Source organism: Musca vetustissima, unplaced genomic scaffold (assembly GCF_032173495.1).
Source record: "Musca vetustissima isolate MV318-11 ecotype Yass unplaced genomic scaffold, APGP_CSIRO_Mvet_v1 utg6435, whole genome shotgun sequence".
In the NCBI taxonomy this organism is placed as follows: Eukaryota; Metazoa; Arthropoda; class Insecta; order Diptera; family Muscidae; genus Musca; species Musca vetustissima.
The window spans coordinates 94,137-117,728 of NW_026880411.1; the positions used below are offsets into that span (position 1 = coordinate 94,137).

Sequence of the window (23,592 nt, forward strand, 5' to 3'; positions counted from 1 at the left end):
AAGATAAAATCGGAGCCAATTCGGTTAAAAAACGTATCCAAAATATCGAACAATGAGGTGGTCCAAATAATAGGGCCTACAGAATTTTAGTGAATAGTTTTTGTTAGGGAGATTTTCTACCCAATGGGAACACAAAATTCCAGATATTTAGGTTTAAAATCGTATCCAAAAATACCCAAATAACCGATTATATTTTATATGTGGTATGTAATGAGTATTCAAAATACCAGATTACAGCCCAAATAAAAAATGGGTACCGTTATATGGGGAGAAATACCAAAACGAGGTTCGATATAACCCATTTTCAACATCAAACACTGTAGCATTCACCTTAAATATAATAGGCCCTATTGTGATTTCAACAGATGGACGGACAAGTCTAAATCGACAAAGAATATTATTTTGACCCATATCTTCTTTATAGATTCTCCGAAGTTTATTTCGAGGTGTTTGAAACAGAATGTAAATTTTAATGTACTCTCCACCTCATGACGGATAGCGCCTCTACGAAAAAGCATCAGACAAATAAACAAAATCCTTTTTTGAATAAGATCCTAGGCTTTTCTATGTAAAAGACCTAAAGCTTTCTTACCTTAAGTTCTTCAATGAAGAGAAGTTGAAGCTCTTCCCCGAAAAAGACATTGAATTATTTTCTCCTGTGAAGAACTCCCAGAGTTCTTCTATGAAGAATACCGAAAGCTCTTCTTTAAAAAAAAACCCAAAGGTTTTTATACAAAATACCTAAAGCTTTTCTATAAGGAAGACCTAAAGCTCTTCTATTAAGAGGACCTAAAGCTTCCCATAAACAGGACCTAAAGCTTTTCTATGAAGAGGACCTAAACCTTTCTATAAAGTAGAAGAACAAAAGCTATTTTATGAAGAAGATCCAAAGCTCTTATGTGAAAAAGACCTAAATCTATAGTATGAATAATACCTTCAATGGAGAAGACCTAAAGCTCTTTATTGAAAAAAACCCAAAGATCTTCTATGAAGAAGACTTAAAGCTGTTTCATGAAAGATCTTATATGAAGAATACTTAATGTCTTTATTAAAATAAACACTAAAGCTCTTCTATGAACAAGACGAAAGGAAAACTAAAAAAAGCTAATATATGAAGAAGACCCACTAACAAACATTAAAGCTCTTCTATGAAGTAGACAAAAATCTCCTTCATGAACAAGACGAAAGGAAAACTAAAGCTTTTATATGAAGAAGACCCAAAGCTCTTCTATGAAGAAGACTCAAAGCTATTTTATGAAGAACATATTTGATATTTAATGCAGAAAACCAAAAGCTATAGAATGGACAAACCTTCAATGAAGAAGACCTAAAGCTATTTATTGAAAAAAAGCCAAGGTTCTTCTATGAAAGCTTTTCTATGAAGAAGACCTAAAGCTCTTCCATGAAGATGATCTAAAGCTGTTCTGTGAAGCTTTGTTGCTTAAAAATCCAAAATTTTTTCGCTTCCAAATTTTAGCGATTCCCTATTGTCGCCCATACCATCATCACGATCCTTTTCCATTTAATTTAAAAAGCAATACAAATTCATGTCATGACTGCAAGGTAAAGTGTAACACCATAACTTAGGCCATATTCGCATCACCCTTTCTACTTCTTCTTCTTCCAATTTTGGGATTGGTAATATTTTGCAAGTTAGTCATAATGTATGAAATGAAAGACATTATTGTTGCACAGCAAAAGTTTTGCAACAATGCACTTGTACCTGACCTTGAATTGAATGTGTCTGCCTGTATATATGTGCAGATGCATCCGTATGTGTATTAAGAAACATAAATTTTCTTTGATTGTAAGACATGCAAAGCAAAATCGAAAATGGATTCAACGAAAAAAAGGAAACTCTTTCAGGAGGAGAAAAAGAAGAAACAAATAAATACACATGTGATGGCCAGGAGCCAGTGAGTTGGCTGATTGCTTGCTTGCCTGCATGCCTAACCCTTTAGTTGGTTGTTGAGTTTTAATTTTTCCTTTTATTTCTGCAGATCTGGATTGGTCATATAGAAATATATAATTTTTTGTATATATTTCTTTTGAATTTGAACAAAGAAAGAATTTGTTGTAACGATGCGGAGAACTTCTTCTTTAAAAAATTAAAGGGTTCTAGGTTAGTTTGGCTTTTTTCTTCCTAAAATTTCAGTATACATTTCAAAAGATTAATGTCCATTTTAATGAGATTCTTGCAAGAATACACTTGTTGTTGTTATCCTTCGACTTGTGGCCTTCTCTTGTGGTAATCCTGAAAGTATTTAATTTAGAATGGCTGTAAATTGCCTTAGGTGTCAATGTGTGGTAATCATGAATTACAAAAAAGGCTTCTTGGTATTTGTGGACTGTTGAAAAAGGGAGTCACCTTGCAAAGTGATCATGTGCTAATTTGTTAAACCGAAACCTAGATGAGTAAAATGGACTAGGATTATTTCAATGCAAATGGGCAGGAAGTTGTTTAATAACCCAGCAAACAAAATGGCAAATAAATATATTAATGTTGGATAAAAAATGCAAAAATAAAACGAAGAAGCTTAAAAGCTGCTATGTAGCAACCCTAAATGTCTGCTACGAAGAAGTTCCAATAATATTCCATGAAGAATTCCTAAAGATCATCTACTTAAAGCTCTTTTGAAGGGATATCCTGAAATTATTCTATGAAAAATACATAAAGTTCTTATGGTAGGAATACCTTAAGCTTTTCAATGGAATATACACAAAGGACTTGTACAAAGAAGACCTAATGTCTTTCAATGAAGAAATACTTCTATGAAGAAGTTCTAAAACTATTCTAAAGGGAAGACCTAAAGCTCTTCTATAAAGCAGACCTAAAGCTCTTGTATAAAGCAGACCTAAAGCTCCTTTATGAAGAAGACCTAAAGCTCTTCTATAAAGAATACCTAAAGCTCGTCTATGAAGAAAACCTAAAGCTCTTCTATAAAGAAGATCTAAAGCTCTTCTATAAAGAAGATCTAAAGCTCTTCTATAAAGAAGACCTAAAGCTCTTCTATAAAGAAGACCTAAAGCTCTTCTATAAAGAAGACCTAAAGCTCTTCTATAAAGAAGACCTAAAGCTCTTCTATAAAGAAGACCTAAAGCTCTTCTATAAAGAAGACCTAAAGCTCTTCTATAAAGAAGACCTAAAGCTCTTCTATAAAGAAGACCTAAAGCTCTTCTATAAAGAAGACCTAAAGCTCTTCTATAAAGAAGACTTAAAGCTCTTCTATAAAAAAGACCTAAAGCTCTTCAAAAAAAAGACCTAAAGATCTTCTATAAAGAAGACCTAAAGCTCTTCTATAAAGAAGACCTAAAGCTCTTCTATAAAGAAGAGCTAAAGCTCTTCTATAAAGAAGACCTAAAGCGCTTCTTCTATGAAAAAGACCTAAAGCTCTTATTTGAAGGAGGCTTAAAGCTCTTCCATCTCTTCGAAACATTTTATTATTAGTAAATACCTAAAGCTATTCTATGTAGAATACCTAAAATATTCTTTGAAGAATTTCTAAACCTATTGTATGAAGAATACATGACTTAAATCTCTTCTTTAAATATATTGACCTCTTTTGAACTTCAGTTCAGAAATCAGAAACATTTTTTTATATTCCAATTATCTTGAAAATATTTTTAAATAATAAATTACTTTAATTCCATATACAGAAGTCGCCAGTCTTTATATCAAATGATTAATTGAGATCACTTAACCCGGATGGTATATTTTTGTTGTGCTCCGAAAAAAAATTAACCTCTTTGTTCTGCAGAAAACCAAAACAATGTTATGTAACATAATCTTTTTTACTTCCCAACGGCTTCTTGACTTTCATCTCAGGAAGACTAATGACAAAACATAAAGGAAACTTAAATCAGGCAACCTATCTGAGCTTTTTGCGAAAAAATACAACTGTCATCGGTTTCTTTGTTTTTGGCTGACGAAGAAATATTTCAGGTAATTATAATGCTGGTTGAAGCATTAACAAGATGCAGTGGAGATTTTTAGTCTTTGAAATTCCGCAAACAAAAATACGAAATGTTGATTAAGAATATTTTTGAGAAATTAGGAAGAGTTTTCATAAGGTCGACAGGGTTCATATGTATATGTGTTAGCGAACTTTTTTGTATAATATCCGACACACCTTTAAAATTAAAAAAAAACGTGGATTTATTTTCATGTCTGAAAAATCAAAATTTAAATTTTGAATTAATTTTCCTTGAGATTTCGAACGTATTATGAAATTATCAAATTGCATTAAAAATGGCCTGCCAAGACCATGGCAGAACGTTTGACGTTGGACGATGACACAATCAAAGCTAAAGTGAAGCGTGACTTTTTCCAAATAATCAATATCATAATTTGAAAAAATTCAATTCAATATCAATAATTATAACTGACGTAAGAAAACAAAATATGGCGGGGTAGAAAATAAAATATTATTAACAATAAATTAGGTTAAGGCTATAATTAAAAATGTATTGAAAAACAAAATCTGACAGATATTATAAAAAGAGGGTTGGTACACAAAATTAACACCTACAAAATTTTGGGGGATAACAAAAGTGAATGTTTAAATATATTTCGTTGAATTCTGCTTTATATTGAATACAAACTCAAATATATATGAGTTCACATAACTAATCAAGTTATAATTATGGCCTGCCATAAGAAAAAGTGGCCAATAAAAATTTATAATATTTTTATTTGGTAGGGAATTAAATAAATCCTGCAACGCTTTGTTAAACTTAAACACCTTAAGGGATCGAAAAAAAAAACCAAAGAAGGCGAACATCCAACCTTCACAGAACCATTTAACCGGAGAAAAAAATTACTTTGGCAACAAATGATTTAGTTGACTGAAAGTGAAAGTACGACAGCAGATGTCTTCAAAGTAAAAAAAATCTGCAACTGTGTCAAATATCATAAGCTGTCCCCTTTTTATGACATTGTCCAATTTTCGGGTGGTCGAACAAAAAAACCCACATGAAAACATCAGAAAAATTACCTTTCGTGTTTCTTGTTTTTTTTTTCATTTTCATCTTTTTGAAACAAGTCACTGTGGCAGCCAATCACTTTGTCATTCAGTTGGTCCAATAATAAAAAAAACAAACTTGGCCATCAATTAGCAAACACACTGAGAGTGTGTATGTGTTTGTGGTGTAGCCATATGCCATTTGTGGTCTTGTTTGCAAAGAAAAAAAAAAACTGAAACAATACCAAAAACCCTTTGAAGACCACATCACCTAAAACCGACCACCTTCCACAAAACAACAACAAAATGTTTTACATTGTGTCGGAGTTCTTTGCCGGTTTCACATATCTATACCCAAAAGTTTTCTCAGGCAAACAACACATCACAAAGTATGAAGAGGAGGAGGCTTGGCTTGACAATCAAAAAAATGAAATTAAAATTGAAATGTATTAAATTCGTTTTGTTTTGGGTAGTTTATAAATCATTTGATTTCCCCAAGGTGTATTACAACGACAACAGGTTCCAATAAATCTCAGATGATCGGTAGTTGTTTACCTCTTTTTATTCATTTCGTTTACCAAATTTTTTTTTTGGTCATATCGAAGGCAATTCCCTTTGGGGATTTGATATAACTGAACGGAATTTTTATTACGTTAAAGCAAATCTGCGAAGGGGTTTTTTCGTGAAGGTACAACAACTAAAATAATTTAGGAAAATGTATGATTATTTATTAATTTTGATTTAAAAAAAGTACTTTGGTTTTATTAAAAAAATATATAAACAATAAAGAAAAACTCCCCACAAACTAATTGCACTAGTCTCAGGCGGCGACGTAGCCAAAGGGGGAGCCCTGGGGTCCGGCCCCCGAAATGAAATTTTTTTCACAGTAAATGAAATCCTGTATACGTTCCTGGTCTCAGGCCAGGTATTTATGGTCTAGGTTTTCCCAATTAATGTTATTTTTTTTAACAAATCCAGACGAGGATCAGGGGTCAAATACTAAGTATTAGCAGACGTTGGCATTTTTTTAGCAGAAACCTACAGTTCGGCTTGACGTACAATCATGTGTTGTGTTTTTTAGAGTGACTTGAGTGACCTCAAATTGTTGCCTGACACCATCTGACATTTCCACGGGAAAATTTGAATTTTTTAATAGCAAAAACATACTCAATACCGTATGACGTACCAGCAAGTGCTGTGTTGTTTATAATGAGTTTAAAAACAAAGTTTCCTAAAAAGGTGAATTTAATTTGTGAACATTTTCGTGCAATGATTTTTCACAACATTTTTCCGCAGCCTAACACTTTTCAGACCAATTATTTTTGTTAGTGGCCAATAGGCGTTCCATGTGGATTTTTGATAAAACTTTTTAGAATTATATTTTTTTCAAAGAGCATACGATGACTACTACACTAAGTATTGCCTGTCATAATTTGGCATCTATATGGGAAATATGTCACATTTTTCTCTTTTTAGGATTAGACGTACATCCATGTGTTGTTTTGTTTGTCTACGACTGCAGCGATTTCAAAAAATCAATTTGTCAAAAATCAACTCGTAAAAATGCTCTTGCGTTAATTTTTTTCAAAACTTTCCATTTGGGCGCCATTTAATGATAATGACATGGATCAATTAAAAGTCGGCTAATATGTGTAATGAAAATAATTAAAAAAAAATAATAATAAGCTTTTAAATAGATAAGAAAATATATTGGCGCCCAACGTACGATGACTACTACACTAAGTATTGCCTGTCATAATTTGGCATCTATATGGGAAATATGTCACATTTTTCTCTTTTTAGGATTAGACGTACATCCATGTGTTGTTTTGTCTACGACTGCAGCGATTTCAAAAAATCAATTTGTCAAAAATCAACTCGTAAAAATGCTCTTGCGTTAATTTTTTTCAAAACTTTCCATTTGGGCGCCATTTAATGATAATGACATGGATCAATTAAAAGTCGGCTAATATGTGTAATGAAAATAATTAAAAAAAAATAATAATAAGCTTTTAAATAGATAAGAAAATATATTGGCGCCCAACGTGGACATTTTCAAATTATTTAATAATATAAAAATAAAAAATCTAATAAATATTCAAAATTCGGGATTTAAAAAAGGGTTTGGCGCCCAACCTGAAAATCAATTGGCAAAAAATAAAATCCAAATCGGCATACCCACAATCAGGATTTGGGATATTAAATAAATATGAAAAATATATTATGGTGCCCAACGTGGATATTTTCAAATTATTTGATATTATAAAAAATTAAAAAATATCATAGAACTAAAAAAAAAATGAAAAAAATAATGAATAATAAGGATTCGGGATTTTAAATAAATAAGAAAATTATGTTGGCGCCCAACGTGGAAATTTTTAAACTTATTTGATAATGTAAAAATGAAAAAAAAAAATAATTAACAAAAAAATCAGAATTCGAGATTTTAAGTAAATAAGGAAAATATATGCTGGCGGCCAACCTGGAATTTCTCAATTTAAAAAAAAAGAAAAAATGTCGTATAAAAATAAATTTAAAAAAATCGACGGTATACCGAAAATTTTTTGTATGCAGAATTTTTAAAGAATGATTTTAGAAATCAATTTGTCAGAAATTGAATTAACTTGTTAAAATGTTCTTGCACTTATTTTATGCAAAACTTTCGATCAATTAAATGGCGCCCAAGGTGTCTACTGAAAATAATTAAGAATAATAATTATACATATAAATATATAAGTGGATATTTTGGATACGGTATTTTAAATAAGTAAGAATAATATATTGGCGCCCAACGTGGATTATTTTAAATTAGTTTAGAAAATAAAAAATTAAAAAAAAATAATGAATAATCAGAATATGGAATTTTAGAAAAATAAGAAGAATATATTGGCGCCTAACATGGATTTTTAATAAATAAGAAGAATATATTGGCGCCCAACGTGGAATTTTTCGAATTATTTGATTAAATATTCTGACAAAAAAAAAACAATGAATAATCATAATTTGGAATTAAAAAAAAAATAAGAAGAATATATAGGCGCCCAACGTGGATTTTAAATAAATAAGAAGAATATTTTTTAATTATTTGAGAAAATAAAAATTTAAAAAATAATGAATAATCAGAATTTGGAATTTTAGAAAAATAAGAAGAATATATTGGCGCCTAACATGGATTTTTAATAAATAAGAAGAATATATTGGCGCCCAACGTGGAATTGTTCGAATTATTTGATTAAATATTCTGACATAAAAAAAATGAATAATCTGAATTTGGAATTTTAGAAAAATAAGAAGAATATATTAGCGCCCAACGGGGATTTTAAATATGAAGAATATATTGACGCCCAACGTGAAAATTTTCTAATTATTTGATAAAATATAAATGTAAAAATTTATAAAAAAATATAATTAAAAAATAATAAAATTAGGATTCGGGATTTTATGTTAATAAGAAAAGTATATTGGCGCCCAACGTGGATTTTTTTTTAATTTTTTAATAACAACAAAAAAAGCTGTATAAAATCAAATGAGGATTCCTATACATATTTCTGACCTAGGCAAAAAAAATAAATAATCATTTCGACACTTTACCCAAACAATTTTTCATTCATAATTGGTTAAGCATTTTAAAATATATTTTTTTATTTTTATAAAACAGGTTTCCTTCTTCTTCTCAGTGGAAGGTCAATGCGCCTAGAAAATTTAACAACCTTATTATAATATTAAATTTTAATCATGACACTTACCTTCATACATCTGAGCATATTGAGGAAAGCCAGCAGCTCTGAGCCATTTGCAGGCTTCAACAGCTTCGATTTCTGTAAAATAAAAAAAAAAAATTACAATTATTAATGGAATGAATAAAAAAAACAATTTACAAACTATTAAAAATTTTTAATTATTGAACATAAAACAGTAAAAATAAATAAAAAAATGTCATGTGGTCTTGTAGGAAAAAATCGCTCAGAAAAAAAATAAACAAAGTAAGTGATTTTTTTAATCGTTAAAAAAATTGTCATATCATTAAATCGGAGATTAAAATCATAAATAAAAATGTTTTTAAAAAATTGTTTGGGGTCTCTGTAAAATATTTTAGTTTTTGCGGTATCGTTTTGAAATCTTCTTGCAGGAAGTATTTTCAAGGTAATTTTGGGATTAAATTTATAAATAAAAAAATAATAATTAGCATAATTAAAGACCATACATTCTTTATAATTATAATTACATGTTAAAGATATATTTATTGTCACCAAAATAGAAATATAATTATGTTTGATCTGCATCGAGAGTAAATATTGAGAGTATCAATACAGAAAAAAATAGTTGTTTTTTAAATCAATACAAATGTTGACAATTTAATTATCGAAATTGTACTTAAGTTCAAATATTCGGTTTTTATTTATTATTAAAATGAATGAAAATGTTTTCTTATATATTTTCCAAAAAACAAATCTTGCCTTTAAATCGAACAGAGAGAGTGAGAAAAAATCTTGAAATTTAAATTTCATCAATCGAATTTATATATGGAATTTATTTCCCTTATTATTCGAAGACTTCTCTTCTAAATTAGACTCAGAAGTTTCAGAACAAATTTAATTAAATTTGTCTCTATATTCGCAGAAAGGAATTGAATTTTCGGTTCTAATTATTTTTTTAAATTTTCATACCAGAAATTCAATAAAAAATACACCGACATCTTTCACAAAAAATTGAGTGAACTTTAATTTAAAGGTCGAAAAATCATAAACATAATTCAATTTTTAATTTTATTTTAAAATCCATTACAAGTTCCAATTTAAAATTCCACGCAAAAAAACTGTCACCAACAATTGCTGAAAATAATCACAAGCAACAAATAAAAATTCTCCTTCCCCAAAAAATAATTCCCCGCATCATTTCATGTCCTTAATCCACATTTCCATTGTGTCTATCATCTGATATGACAATCACTTTGATGTTCCTTAAATCCAAAAGTTTTTCTTTTTATCATTTCTCTTTCAATCTGACATCATTGATGTGCTGCTCTAGTGCCCATTATTCTATTATTTAATAAAACTGTTACGGTTCCCCGCCCTCAACTGCTCCTTTTTTTGTCGACATTGTTGCCTTGTATAAGGTTAGGTTATTTAGTCTGTTCAACTATTTCCTTGGTAACAGGAGAAGCAACAGCAACAACAAAAAAAGAGGCATTTACAAAATCTGTGAAAAAAATGTTATTGGCATTTAATTTCCTCCCTCGCATACAATTGGGTTAGGCTGGGAGGGTAGTGGTGGTGGAGAAGAATGCGGAGGCGCTAGAAGGAAGAAATATGTTTGTTTGCTCAATTTACAGGCTTGAATGCACATGAATAAAATTATTAGAAAATTGTCACTTGGATAAGGGAACTAGTGCAGGGGAACTAGATTTTTTTTTAATTTTTTTTCGGATACATAATTTTGACTTTAAATCGATGAGGGAAAGAGGGTGAGACAATTTTGAGTCTCTAATTATTTTTTTATTTAAAAAAGAAGAAATCGTTTAAAAAGACGATCAATGGACCGCTGAAAATATAGCGGCTATAAGCGATAGTAAAACATATAGCAACACTTTTTTCGAGACCTTTTGTGGATTTCGAGAAGATGGGGTGTCAGTATAAACGGTTTCAACTCAGAATGGTTAATTTTCTCTTCTTAGAAAATTGTCACTTGTTTAGGGGAACTAGTGCAGGGGAACTATTTTTTTTTTGCATTTTTTTCGGATACATTATTTTGACTTTAAATCGAAGAGAGAAAAAGGGTGAGAAAATTTTGAGTCTTTAATTTATTTAAAAATAGAAGAAATCCTTTAAAAATACGATCAATGGACCGCTGAGAATATAGCGCCTATAAGCGATAGTCCTCATAACCGCTAGTAAAACATATAGCATAACTTTTTTCGGGACTTTTGGATTTCGAGAAGATGAGGTCTCCTTATAAACGGTTTCAACTCAGAATGATAAATCTTCTCATCTTCGAAATTATTCCAAATCTTTGATTGATTCTCATCATAGTTTTTACAATTTTCACTTAGTTCCAGGGAGAAAGCTGTCACTCTTTGTTTTTTGCAAATATTGATTTTAACACACATTTATGATTTGATTTGAAATATCAATTTTGTGCGGATTTAAGACAGATTGTAAGCGTATTATTTTGTTACCGGAATGTAATGTAAGAGATTTACATATTTTGCCACAAGGCAAATAAATATTTAAATCTATCTGGAATAGAATTTAATAAAAATATTATAACCAAAAAAACAAAAAACGAAATTCTTTTCAAGGTGGAATTGAAGCTCTTCCAGAGGTTGAGAAGAATAATTTTTACATTTAGAGGAGATCTTGTATTGAGAAGATTAGGGTATTTTAGAGAGGAAGAATTTTTTTTTTATCTTGTGAAGAATAATTTTTATATTTAGAGAAGATCTTGTATAGAGAAGATTAGGCTCTTTTATAGAAGATAGAAGAGGGATCTCTTCCCTAAATGCTAGGACATTTAATTTGATTCGAAAATTACCCTGCCAAAAATATACTATTCGAGGAGGATTCACTTTTGCAAATTAAATTATTTTCAAGGTGGAATAACAGCTCTTCTTGAGATTGAGAAGAATAATTTTATATTTAGAGAAGATCTTGTATATAGAGAAGATTAGGCTCTTTTATAGAAGAGAGAAGAGGGGTCTCTTCCCTATATGACAGGATGTTTAACCTGATTCCAAAATTACCCTGCCAAAAATATACTATTTCAGGGGGATTCACTTTTGGAAATTTAATTATTTTCAAAGTAGAATAGCAGCTCTTCTAGAGAAGACTAATTTTTATATTTAGAGAAGATCTTGTACAGAGAAGCTTAGGCTCTTTTATAGAAGAGAGAAGAGGGGTGACTTCCCTAAATGACAGGATATTTAACATGATTCGAAAATTACCCTGCCAAAAATATACTATTTGAGGAGGAGGAGGAGGATATGTCTCTATACAAGACCTAATAGAATAAATACGATGAGAGAAATATCGATGTGGAAAGGTAGTGTGCGGGAGGGGAAAATAATGCTCATTTATTGGCGCGTGTCTATACATATTGATTTAGGCCTCTAATAGCTTCACTGAACAGTGATTATCATTATCATCATCAGCATTGTTATTATCATCAATAGATAAATAATGGTTAATGGTAGGTGGTGGGAACGGACGGTCATGGACCAAAAACACCTAACACATACCTGTAACATGTACACACACAAACGTCGTGTGGCTAAGTTCATACATACACACACACACCTCACCTTTTTTAAATACACTTTTAGCCACTTTGCTTTACATTGCGCTCTACAACATTGTTGTTAAATGTTTCGAACTATCCAGAGGGGAAAAGAAAGAAAAAATACACCAGCGAACCTATAACTCACTGGTTAATCACTGTCCAAGGAGACGAAAATGGGACGGGGGAGGGGAATTTTGTTTAGGGAAATCTTACACACACTCACTCACTCACAAACCTAAACATTTCCACCTATTATAGCTTCTAATCGATTTTAAAGATTCACTCGGCCAGAAAACAAGATACATGGTATGGACTATGGGAGGGGTTTTTCGTGTTCGAGATGAATGGTCAGTGAATGGTTTAAAGGGTTATCGATGGAAGAGAGGTAGAGAAATCAGGGGTTGGGGGGAGAAGAGAGAAGAAGCTGGAGAGAAAAAATGAAGATGCGGAAAAGCCAACCAATACTGCTGTATAGATATTTGTAAGTGTGTGTATGGTTCGAGTGTACGTGGCCTATTTTTGTGGCACGCGAATGATGTTGTTATTTGCATGAAAGATTCCGTATCTAGCAGCCTATATAGTAGACCACAGACTTTCATTTTCACCGTTGACCTCTTTAGGGAAATGTGGAAAGGGAAAGGTAGGGGAGGGGACGGAAGGGATGTGTTGTGAGAAAAAATGGCAACTAGAATAACAAATTACAAAATAACAACAAAGTGTATTCCCCGCTAAATAGACCTGAGGGGGCAAACATTTTATGGGCAGAGTTTGATTTGTTTCTTTAAACATGTTGTCCATAAACTCAATGATTTAAATATCCCCCCTTTCCGTGGTGAAATTAATTTTTAATTAATGAAAAAATGAACAACAACTAAAGACTGTTGAAATGTAATTAGGTTTTCTAATTACAAAAAGAAAAGGAGGGGGCGAGAGAGGGAGATACAATTTTTAAATTTAAAAGTCATCTTTAAAAGTTAAATTATTAAGATAGGAAACAAATTTATTAATTAGATAAATAATTTTTTATTCAGCTTTTAAAAAAATAGGAGGATAGAAGAAATGTGGAATTAAATTATTTAATTAATTTTTTTTAATTTAAATATTCAAAATAAAATTGAAAACGGTTTAAATAATTGACCCATTTTAAAAATAATTTTTAGAGGGGCATTCAAAATATTATCCAACGGTTTGAAGTAAAAAATATTATGAATATTATAATTTATAAAAATATTATAAATATAATAATTATAAAGTATTAATAAAAATTAATTATTATAAATAAATAATATAATAAAAAATATATTAAAAATATAAAAATGCAAAATAATAAAAAATTTATATTTTTTTAATTTAAAAAAAAAATAAAACTCTTGTTTACAAATGCCTTGTTATCCTCGATGTGAATAATAGTTTTATAAAATCGGGAAATCAATATGACCACTCTGTTTTAATTTTATTTTATATAATTAATTTTATTTGCTTTCCCCTATTTCTCCTTAATGGGATAATTATTTTTATTATTCTCCTTAAAGAAAAACGAAACAAACAAAAAATAAACTAAACTAAATACTCATGACCTTTGACATATGACATCCACATGAAAAAAAGACCCATGAAATTTAACTCATTTTAACTAACGATTTTGTTGTTTCAATTAAAGGTCATATGAACGTAACACACACACGCTCACATACACCTACAGACACTGTCTAATTTATGATGGTGATAATGACAATGGCCCAGTGTTAACTACAGTACTTAAATTATATATCTACACTTTTCCGACAGACAATACGGCATGACATCAGTGATGATATCAAGAAATGTCATGCCAAGTGAACTCCCTATTACAATAGGAAGGTGGGGGGAAAGCAAAATGAAGCAAATTAAATGGAGAAGTAATGAACAAAAAATTAAGGAAAATCCTTAACGAAATAAAACGAGGTTGCTATTTGGAAGCGAAGAGAGAGGCCACAGCTAGGTAATAGAAAATCACAATTCAGCATAGAAAATTAAAATTCAGCAACGTTTTGGTAATACGACGGACAAATACAGGGATGCTATATAAAAAATGGGTTATGTGTTAAAGACATTTTATGGATTCAAAGAAGGGAGTTCTAAAATCCAGAAATATAGGGATGTTATATGAAAAATTCCGTCCAGTGTTGAAACCATTTTAAGGGGGGTGGGTTGTGGCTTCGAGAAAGGGAGTTTTAAATTGTTAAAAATTATTTAAGGGCAACGAGGGCTACTATATATATCTCTGGCGACATCTGACATTTCGATAGGATATTATTTTTTATTTAATATAATTATAATTAATATTTAATACCAATTTCTTTTTTATATAGCACAATAATATCTATTATTTCTTTCTAAAAAATAGGAAAAAAAGAAATAAAAATAAAACATTTTGACCCAATTATTAATTACTCATAAACTTGTGACCTACCCTAATATACTACAAAAACAATTTTATTTCCCATTATCGGAAAAATGTATTGTCATGTGGTGTACAAGTTTTGTTAGAAAAATAAAGCATTTCAAAACAACAATTGAAAACTTTAAATTGAATAAGAACAAGTTAAATCATAGAAAAGGGAAAAACAAAAAGAGAGAGAGAACTACTTTTGCATTTGACACCATTACAGGTGTGACAGTTGAAAATGAGATAATTATCACACAGGAGAGTTAGATGATGTTTTTTTTTCAGTATGAACACCTACACATTTAAATAATTTATTTTCAAGGGGTTTTATAATATTCATTAAGGATTAAATTTTAAATGATCTTTCAAGAAATACATTTTTTGTTTTTTACATTAAATATTATTAAAATTAAATATTATTCAAGGTTTTTTGAAATATTTATTCAGGTTTAAATTTTTAAATATTTATTAAAGAAATTTAGTTTTTGTTTACTACATGAAATCTTATATATGTTTGTAACAGGCAAAAGGAGACGAGGTAGACCCATGGTTCCTTTTGAGAATATGCATAGAATCACTTTCTAAGTCGATTTATGCATGTCCATGTTATATTGTAAACAAAGTACAGCTCGCATTTATGATCCGAATTGGATGAAATTTGGCATATGTCACTTATTTGGCCCAAGGACGAACCCTATTGAAATTGGGAAAAAATCGGTTCAGATTAAGATATAGCTCCCATATATATTTTCGTCCGATTTAAGGTAAATGGTGCACCAATGTCCCTATATATCTTTCGATTTGCACGAAATTTGGCATAACGTACTGAATTGAGCCTAGTTTGATGTCTGCCAAGTTTCGAGAAAATCGGTCCCGATTTAGATATAGCTCCCATATATAGTTTCGTCCGATTTTAAGTAAATGTTACACCAAAGTCCCTATATATCTTTGGATGTGCATGAAATTTGGCACAGCGTAATGAATTGGGTCTAGAATGCTGTGTGTTAAGTTTCGTGAAAATCGGTTAAGAGTTAGACATAGCTCCCATATATATTTCTGTCCGATTTAATGTAAATGGTGTACCAAAGTCCCTATATATCTTTCGATTTGCACGAAATTTGGCATAGCGTACTGAATAAAGTCAAGAATGATGATTGCTAAGTTTTGTGGAAATCGGTTCAGATTTAGATATAGCTCCTATATATTTTTTCTTCCGATGTTATGTAAATTGTGCACAATTGCTCCCAAAGTTTGTCCGATTGCCACACACAATGAACTGTAGTTAATACAAATTGATCTCTGGCAAGTCTCGTTGAAATCGATTCAGATTTAGATATAGGTACACCAAAATCCTCATGTTTATCAGATATTTATCTAAATTATAAAGCGATATTTGCTTTAAGGGAACCCCATTCTCGATTTTAATTTTTCACGATTTTCAATGGGCTGGTAAATCAATACCAATGCTTGTTAAGGTTTGTAACTTTGCACATATATATTTGAAGATTTAAAAGAGAAGAAAAATAATTTACAAAAAAATTTTGTTATTGTTTTGTTGTTGTTTTTTGTAATTAAAGAAAAGTCCTTATTTTTGATGGCGGGCATGATAACTCCTCACTGGAACATCGCAATCCGAAAATTCCAACGGTGTTAGAAAGAGTACATGTCTGGCTCTCGTATGAACTAGGATTAGTGACTTCGCTCTAAAATTAATAAAATGCCGGACCTTTGAAAAAATATTTTTGGAAAATCGCCGATTTTTGACCAGAAACTAAGTTAAAAAATAAGGAAAATCATCACCGATTGGCTTTATCCTAGTTATTTATTTTTATCTTCTTCCATGTACATTAAATATTAATATTTAATTTAATATTCACGAAGAATATCAAAATGTAATTACTCAAGTTGAAAGAAATCCTAGATTAACAGAGGAAGGAAGTATACTTCGTTCGCTGTATATACTACATACACATATACTTAATGTTTGATATAAATTTAATTTATATAAAACATGTTGTTGTGTGGTAATTCAATTAAAATTGTTCTCCCAACTCCCATCACTCCTTACTGGCAGCATTTGCCCTTTTGACTATTTCCATTCATTTGATAAATGATTTTGAAAGTCCTTGAAAATGTTCGATTTTTTGCAAAAACATGGAAAGGTGGGATTTTCATTTTTTTCTCTCATTTACAATTAATGTATGTGGATAAATAGTTAAGGACATGACATGACATATGTGTGTGTGTGAGTCTGCCTGTGTTGATGTCACAACCTATGGAGCTAAAAAAAATCCAGATTTATTCATTTCTCTTGACAACTAACATCCACATCACATTTAAAGTGTAGGACGGATTGACAATCCTTTTTACAACTAACCATCAACAGAAACATTTGCACTAAACCATGACGAGAATGTTCATGTTGATAGTGGGTGGATGGCGGTGGTATTGGTGTTGGTCTTGGTGTTAGTGTTGTTGATGACAATCCGCAAGATATTGTTATTTATTTGTTTGAATAGCGAACTACACACACACCTACACATATAGTACATACACAAGGTGGGAGGATTTATCTACTCGCCGCTTCATATGTACGCCCGTCCCTAGTGTCCTGTCTGTGGCATCATCGTCATCATCAGGCTTTTGTTGAGTGGAATATTTCCCATAGTTGTTGTTGTTTTTGTTTTTTCATTTTAACCTGTTTTGCAAACATTTTATAAAAGTGTAGCCATTGAAGCGTGATTTGTGCACACACACGGTGCAATCCTTTTTGCATCCTTTGCTGCCATTGATATGACCGCCTTTGTCTATGGCCTGCCTAGCACAATTTTTGTGTGTGTGTGCGGGCGCGGAGGCGTATGGTTAACACCCTCAACCTAGGGATATTGAACATATTCCATAAAAGGGATATGAGTGAAAGTGAAACCACTAATTTTGGTCGTTTAATTAAAATCCCCTTCATATGAAGTGCCTGGGATTTTTAGCATACTCCAGAGTGGCGAGCTGGAATTTAATTTATGTGGGCAATGGATTTTTTCATCATTTGATTTTATTAAAATGTTATATGCAAATTTATTTGGTTCAATTAAATTTTAACACAATTAAGGATGGCGTTATTTATTTTATTTTTTTTTTTTGCTAGCAAAAAATATTCGCGCGTGGGCTTTTAAACTTCGCACATAGCTATCAAAAATGACATGGGAGATAGCCACAAAAAATTTGGTGACATCTTGTTCCATGTTGACATTTTCATATCAAATTTAAATGAACTTTGAAAAACATGAACAATGAAAATGACACTAAATAAATTTATTTTACATTTTGCAGAGGACAATGGTTTTGTATTTCAATTTGGTTGCAAAGAATTTTACTAGGAAATTGAATATTAATATTTTTAAAATATTTTGGACCCCTTTGAATTTTTGTATCCACCAAAAAAATTCATTCATTTTCTTTCAATTGATTTTTTCAATACCGTTTTCTTATTTTGTTTTTGCATTTACGTAGACATACTAAATCACAACGTTAATGCACATGTCAAAATATAAAGAACACAAGACATATAAACAGGAAGATTTTTAATTTTTTGTTTTTGTTTTAATTTTTTTTTTATTTTTGTAAATACATACATGAATGAACAAAATAAATGGCATATAAAGTGGCTGTTGGTGATATTCTCAAGGAAGAAATTAAACTCAGATAAATGACTCAATTTCAATTCTTAAAAATGAAATTATTTCACATGAATCACAATCCTATATTTATGATATATATATATATATATGTTATTGTTCTATAGGCCCAATTTTTTTATTTGGTCAATATAAACAAAAAACGTGTATTCATTTCCTGAAGTGGGTCATTATATGGTGATATTGACCCATCTATAAGTAAAATATAATTGTGATTTAAAAAGAAAATTTGATAATTTAAAAAAAGAAAGAATATTTAAATTTTTCAATTTCCCCTAAAAGTTTACAATAAACATAATTTTCAAATAGGACAATATTTTTTGTAAAATAATACAAATATTATTACAATCTCAGTGATATTGTTATGTATATGGAAATACACTTGATCAAACGCCTAAAAGTATGCATCACACATCTCTATGAAATATGTAGTCAGCTGGTTTTATTCAAAACATTGTTAAAACACCTACAAAGAAGACATTTTTATGGAAAAATTTTCAAATATCACTAAGTTGGCGATTTTTAATATAATGATGACAGCTTTGCCCCCAAAATAAACACCAAACGCAGAAAAGTGTAAAACAAACGCAATATCTAAATAGGATATCAGCTGATGATTCCTAAATTATAGTAAAATAATTGACATCAGCTGATTATTTCTAAACCCTAGTAAAATAATACAAAAATGTTATTAAGACCACAGTAAAATGTTTAAGTAAAGCAAGACACCTGATCCAACCGCCAAAAGTATGCATCAAACATTACAATACATGAAGCAAACTGCTTAGAAGCATACATCATACACTGCAATTAAATGGGCCATTAGCAGATTTCTTTTAAATCATAGTTAAATATTACAAAATTATTATTATGACCTTAGTAATATGTTCGAGTATGTGGAAAGACATTTGATCTAACGCCTAAAAGTATGCATCATACATTAATTTTAAATAAACAGTTAGCTGACTGTATTCAAGGGCCAACAAGAAAAATTTTTACAGTACCACAAAAGCAGGAATTTTTTAAAGAATAATTATATAGACATGATTTTTTAAAGATATTTGATCTAGCCCCTAAAAGTATGCATCACATATTTATATTAAATAAGCTATCAGCTGACTGTATTCAAGGGCCAATAAGAAAAATGTTTACAGTACCACAAAAGCGGGAATTGTTTAAAGATTATTTATATAGACATGTGGTTTTAACGATATCTGATCTAACCCCTAAAAGTATGCATCACACATTATTATTAAATAAGATGTCAGCTGGCTGTATTTAAAACTTAATAAAGGACCAAAAAGCGTAGCATTTTAAATAATATATTTCCATGGCGGGGACATTTTAAAGAAGATTTTTTCCAAGGGAATTCTAAGGCGGGGACTTTTTGAAGAAGGTTATTTCCAAGGTATTTCTAAGCAGGGGACTTTTTAAAAAATATTTTTTCAATGCCAAGGCATATCCAAAAATTGGATTCTTTAAAGAATATTTTGAAAAACCAAGGCATATCCAAGAATTGGATTTTTTAAAGAATATTTTTCCAAGGTATATCCAAGGCGTGGATTTTTTAAAGAATATTTTTTCCAAGGCGTGGATTTTTTAAAGAATATTTTTTCCAAGGCGTGGATTTTTTAAAGAATATTTTTCCAAGGAGTGGATTTTTTAAAGAATATTTTTTCCAAGGCGTGGAATTTTTAAAGAATATTTTTTCCAAGGCGTGGATTTTTTAAAGAATATTTTTTCCAAGGCGTAGATTTTTTAAAGAATATTTTTTCCAAGACATATCCAAGGCGTGGATTTTTTAAAGAATATTTTTTCCAAGACATATTCAAGGTGTGGATTTTTTAAAGATTTTTTTTCCAAGGCATATCCAAGCGGTCTATTTTTTAAAGAATATTTTTTCCAAGGCATATCCAAGCGGTCTATTTTTTAATAGACTATTTTTAAAGAATATTTTTCCCAAGGCATATCCAAGCGGTCTATTTTTTAAAGAATATTTTTTAGGCACATACACAAGGCGTCTATTTTTTAAAGAATATTTTTTCCAAGGCATATCCAAGGCGTGGATTTTTTAAAGAATATTTTTAAGGCATATCCAAGGCGTGGATTTTTTAAAGAATATTTTTAAGGCATATCCAAGGCGTGGATTTTTAAGGAATATTTTTCAAAGCCAAGGCATGTCCAAGCAGTGGATTTTTAAAGAATATTTTTCAAATTCGAGGCATATCCAAGGAGTATTTTTTAAAGAATATTTTTCAAAGAAATCCAAGGCATATCCAAGCAGTGGATTTTTCAAAGAATATTTTTCAAAGGCAAGGCATATCCAAGCAGTGGATTTTTCAAAGAATGTTTTTTTTCAAGGCATACCTGATTCACAAAAAAAATTTTTACCCCAATTCAATGATATTTTATTTTTTAATAATTGAAGTTCTTATTTGTTTTTTTTTTTTTAACAAAATATTATTTCTTGTTCAAGAGCATATTATAAAAAATAATAATGTAATTCCGCGGTAAGCCTTCCAGTAAGAATGAAAGATTGCTTCTTCTGATGGCGCCAAATTCAATCAAATTTATTTGTCTAAATTTTTTTCATTTAAGAAAACATAAATTAACTATTATTTATAAAAATTCCCATTGTGCAAATAAAAAGAGAAAAAAAACAGCAAACAACAAAGGCGCCAGTATCCATAACAAATCTTAATCTCATTCCCAAAAAAATTTTAAATTCGAAAATATATAATAAAATATCATCATGTTTTTTTTTTTTTTGTTACAAATTGGGTAAAAAACATAAATGTTTACCAAAAATAATAGGAAAAAACATATGTTTTTGTGAAAATTTCCTCGGTGTGCCATGTTTTCTGATTTGCGATAATCACAAAAATGGTGATATGCATTTTTTGTTGCAAACCCAAAATAACAAAAATCAAAATCAACAACAAATATAAGTGTGCGAAATAATAATAAAAAAACATTTCCGTAATGTTGTAGGAGTCCGTTTGTCTGCCATTGAGCAAAAATGTTGTCACATGTATTTATTTTTGTTGTTGTTGTTGTTGTTATTTTGGGAATTTGATTGTCGTATATTTATTTTTTATTATTTTTTCTCACGCATTTCACTGCCGTAAGCGTCAAAAAATGTTGGTATATATGTACATACATGTGTGTTTTGTGTCTGGCAAATTTTCCATTTGATTTTGATACAGATATTTTTTTGTTGTTTTGATTTAATTGTTATGATTATTTTTTCAATTTTTTATGACATTTTCATTGGGGTGTGATTTTATATAACAAACACCAAATTAATAAATGGATTTTTAATACAGTAGAATTCCGATAATGCCCATATCGATCGATAAACTGTAAAAAATAGTTCTAAAATCAAAATATGTGATAATGCACAATAATTGCCGTATAAGTATGGGAGATTCGTGAAAATGTATTTTCATAAAAAGTTAGTTGACTTCGAATTGAAAAATACCCAATATATAAAAATTATACGAAAAAAAATTTTCTTCTTAAAAATAATAAAAGTAAATTTTTTATGGTTAATTCTTGACATTGTTCTAGTGAACCACAAACAGTATCATGTCGTCGGCGAGAAGCAATAAAGCGGAAAAATAATTTTCTTAATAAGAAGAACATTTGTCACCACAATTGTGAGTGTGTGTGTGTATGTTTGTATGTTTACACTTTTCTTGTTTAATTTTATTTCTAGTGAAGGCTATGCGTTATACACCTTGTTAATCTGTTATTACAAATTAATCAAAAAATATATTTGTGTGGATATACGAAAATATATACATATATTTATTCTAGTGAATAATGTCATTGTAAATTATTCGGAAGATTTACAATTTTCCTGGTGACACGAATTTTAATTTATTTACCGGAAAAATTTAAATTGACAAAAAAAAAATCACAAAAAATGTAGGAAATTAAAAAAAAAAAAATATATATATATATATATACTAATAAAAGATTAAAGTGATTGACTGACTGACGGATTTAACGATTCATCAACGCCCAGACAAAACGGCTTAAGGGGACCCACCATTCTCGGGGTCAAAAATATTCTTGACTTAATTCGAATCTACACTAATTCAAGAATGTCCCTACAAAATTTCAAGTGAAAATCTCAAGAACTCTTGAAGATATAGCCGATTTATTGTGTCAGCATCAAGTGACGGCTAAAGGGCTTCTCAAACTTTAAACGCGTTTTTCTCTTTTGCGAATGGCGGGCACGATAACTCAAAAACTAATAACCCAATCGAGTCCAAATTTTTACACGTTTCTCTGTAAGTGTATAGCTATCGTATGAATTGGAATAAAGCCAATCGGTGAAGATCTTCCTTATTTTTTAACTTGGTTTTTGATAAAAAATCGGAGATTTTTCAAAAAGCTTAAGCTAGAATCTTGAAATTTTGCGTGAGGGTCACTCTTGGTCCAAATGTGACAGATAAGGCTGGGTTTTTGGAAATTAATACTAGAACGGTACGAAAAGTACTTAATGTGATACCATTTGTATTTGGCGAACCGGTGGAGCTAGATCTCTGAAATTTGGGTTGGTGGACGTTGTTGGAATGTAGGATAGATGTACCAAAGAGTTTTTGAAAATTCGAACTGTAACTATCCAAAAAGTACGAAAATGTACAATTTCGCAGCATGTGAACGGATAGCGCTAAAACTTGAAGTTTGGAGTGTGAATTAAGGTTGAGACGTAGGTTCCAGTTATGGAGATGGTTTCGAAAGCGTGTATATTTGGTATATTTGGTACAAATTTATTTTGGAGGTACAAATTGAGCTGGAATCCTGAAATTTCATTTTAACACTATCGACTAGTGATTATTTATACTCTTTCGAGTCGAGCTTGATGATCTAAGTTTTTGCTATGAAAAGGAAAGCCAGGAGAAGAACCTACGTACTATGCGACGCGTTTCGCCGTTGGTTAAGCGGCTCTTCAGGTATATTGGGCTATTAAATTCAAATTTGTCACAGTTCGACATTTGTCTTCATTCTAGAAACAGTACTTTTTCAAAGCAAATTTTTGCTAGGATATGTACTTAATTTTGGAATTTTTTTACTTATTTGTACGAAAAGTACTAATTCGTACTATAATTGGTACAATTTGGATTTGGGTGAATCGATTGAGCGCGAACAATGAAATTTGGAGACAGGATCATTGTAGGCGTGTATGATTGGGGTCAGGACTCCGTTTAAGACATTATTACTTATG

At 30.3% G+C, this 23,592-nt stretch overlaps 1 protein-coding gene across 1 annotated transcript in view; it reads right to left on the reverse strand.

Annotated features, from left to right (window-relative positions):
* LOC133326009 (rho GTPase-activating protein 7) overlaps positions 1–23,592 on the reverse strand; it is a 46,348-nt gene that overhangs the window by 15,211 nt on the left and 7,545 nt on the right. Inside the window, exon 2 of the mRNA XM_061534688.1 lies at positions 8,708–8,779. Within this exon, the coding sequence (XP_061390672.1) occupies positions 8,708–8,779 (72 nt within the window). The remainder of the gene's footprint in view (positions 1–8,707; positions 8,780–23,592) is intronic.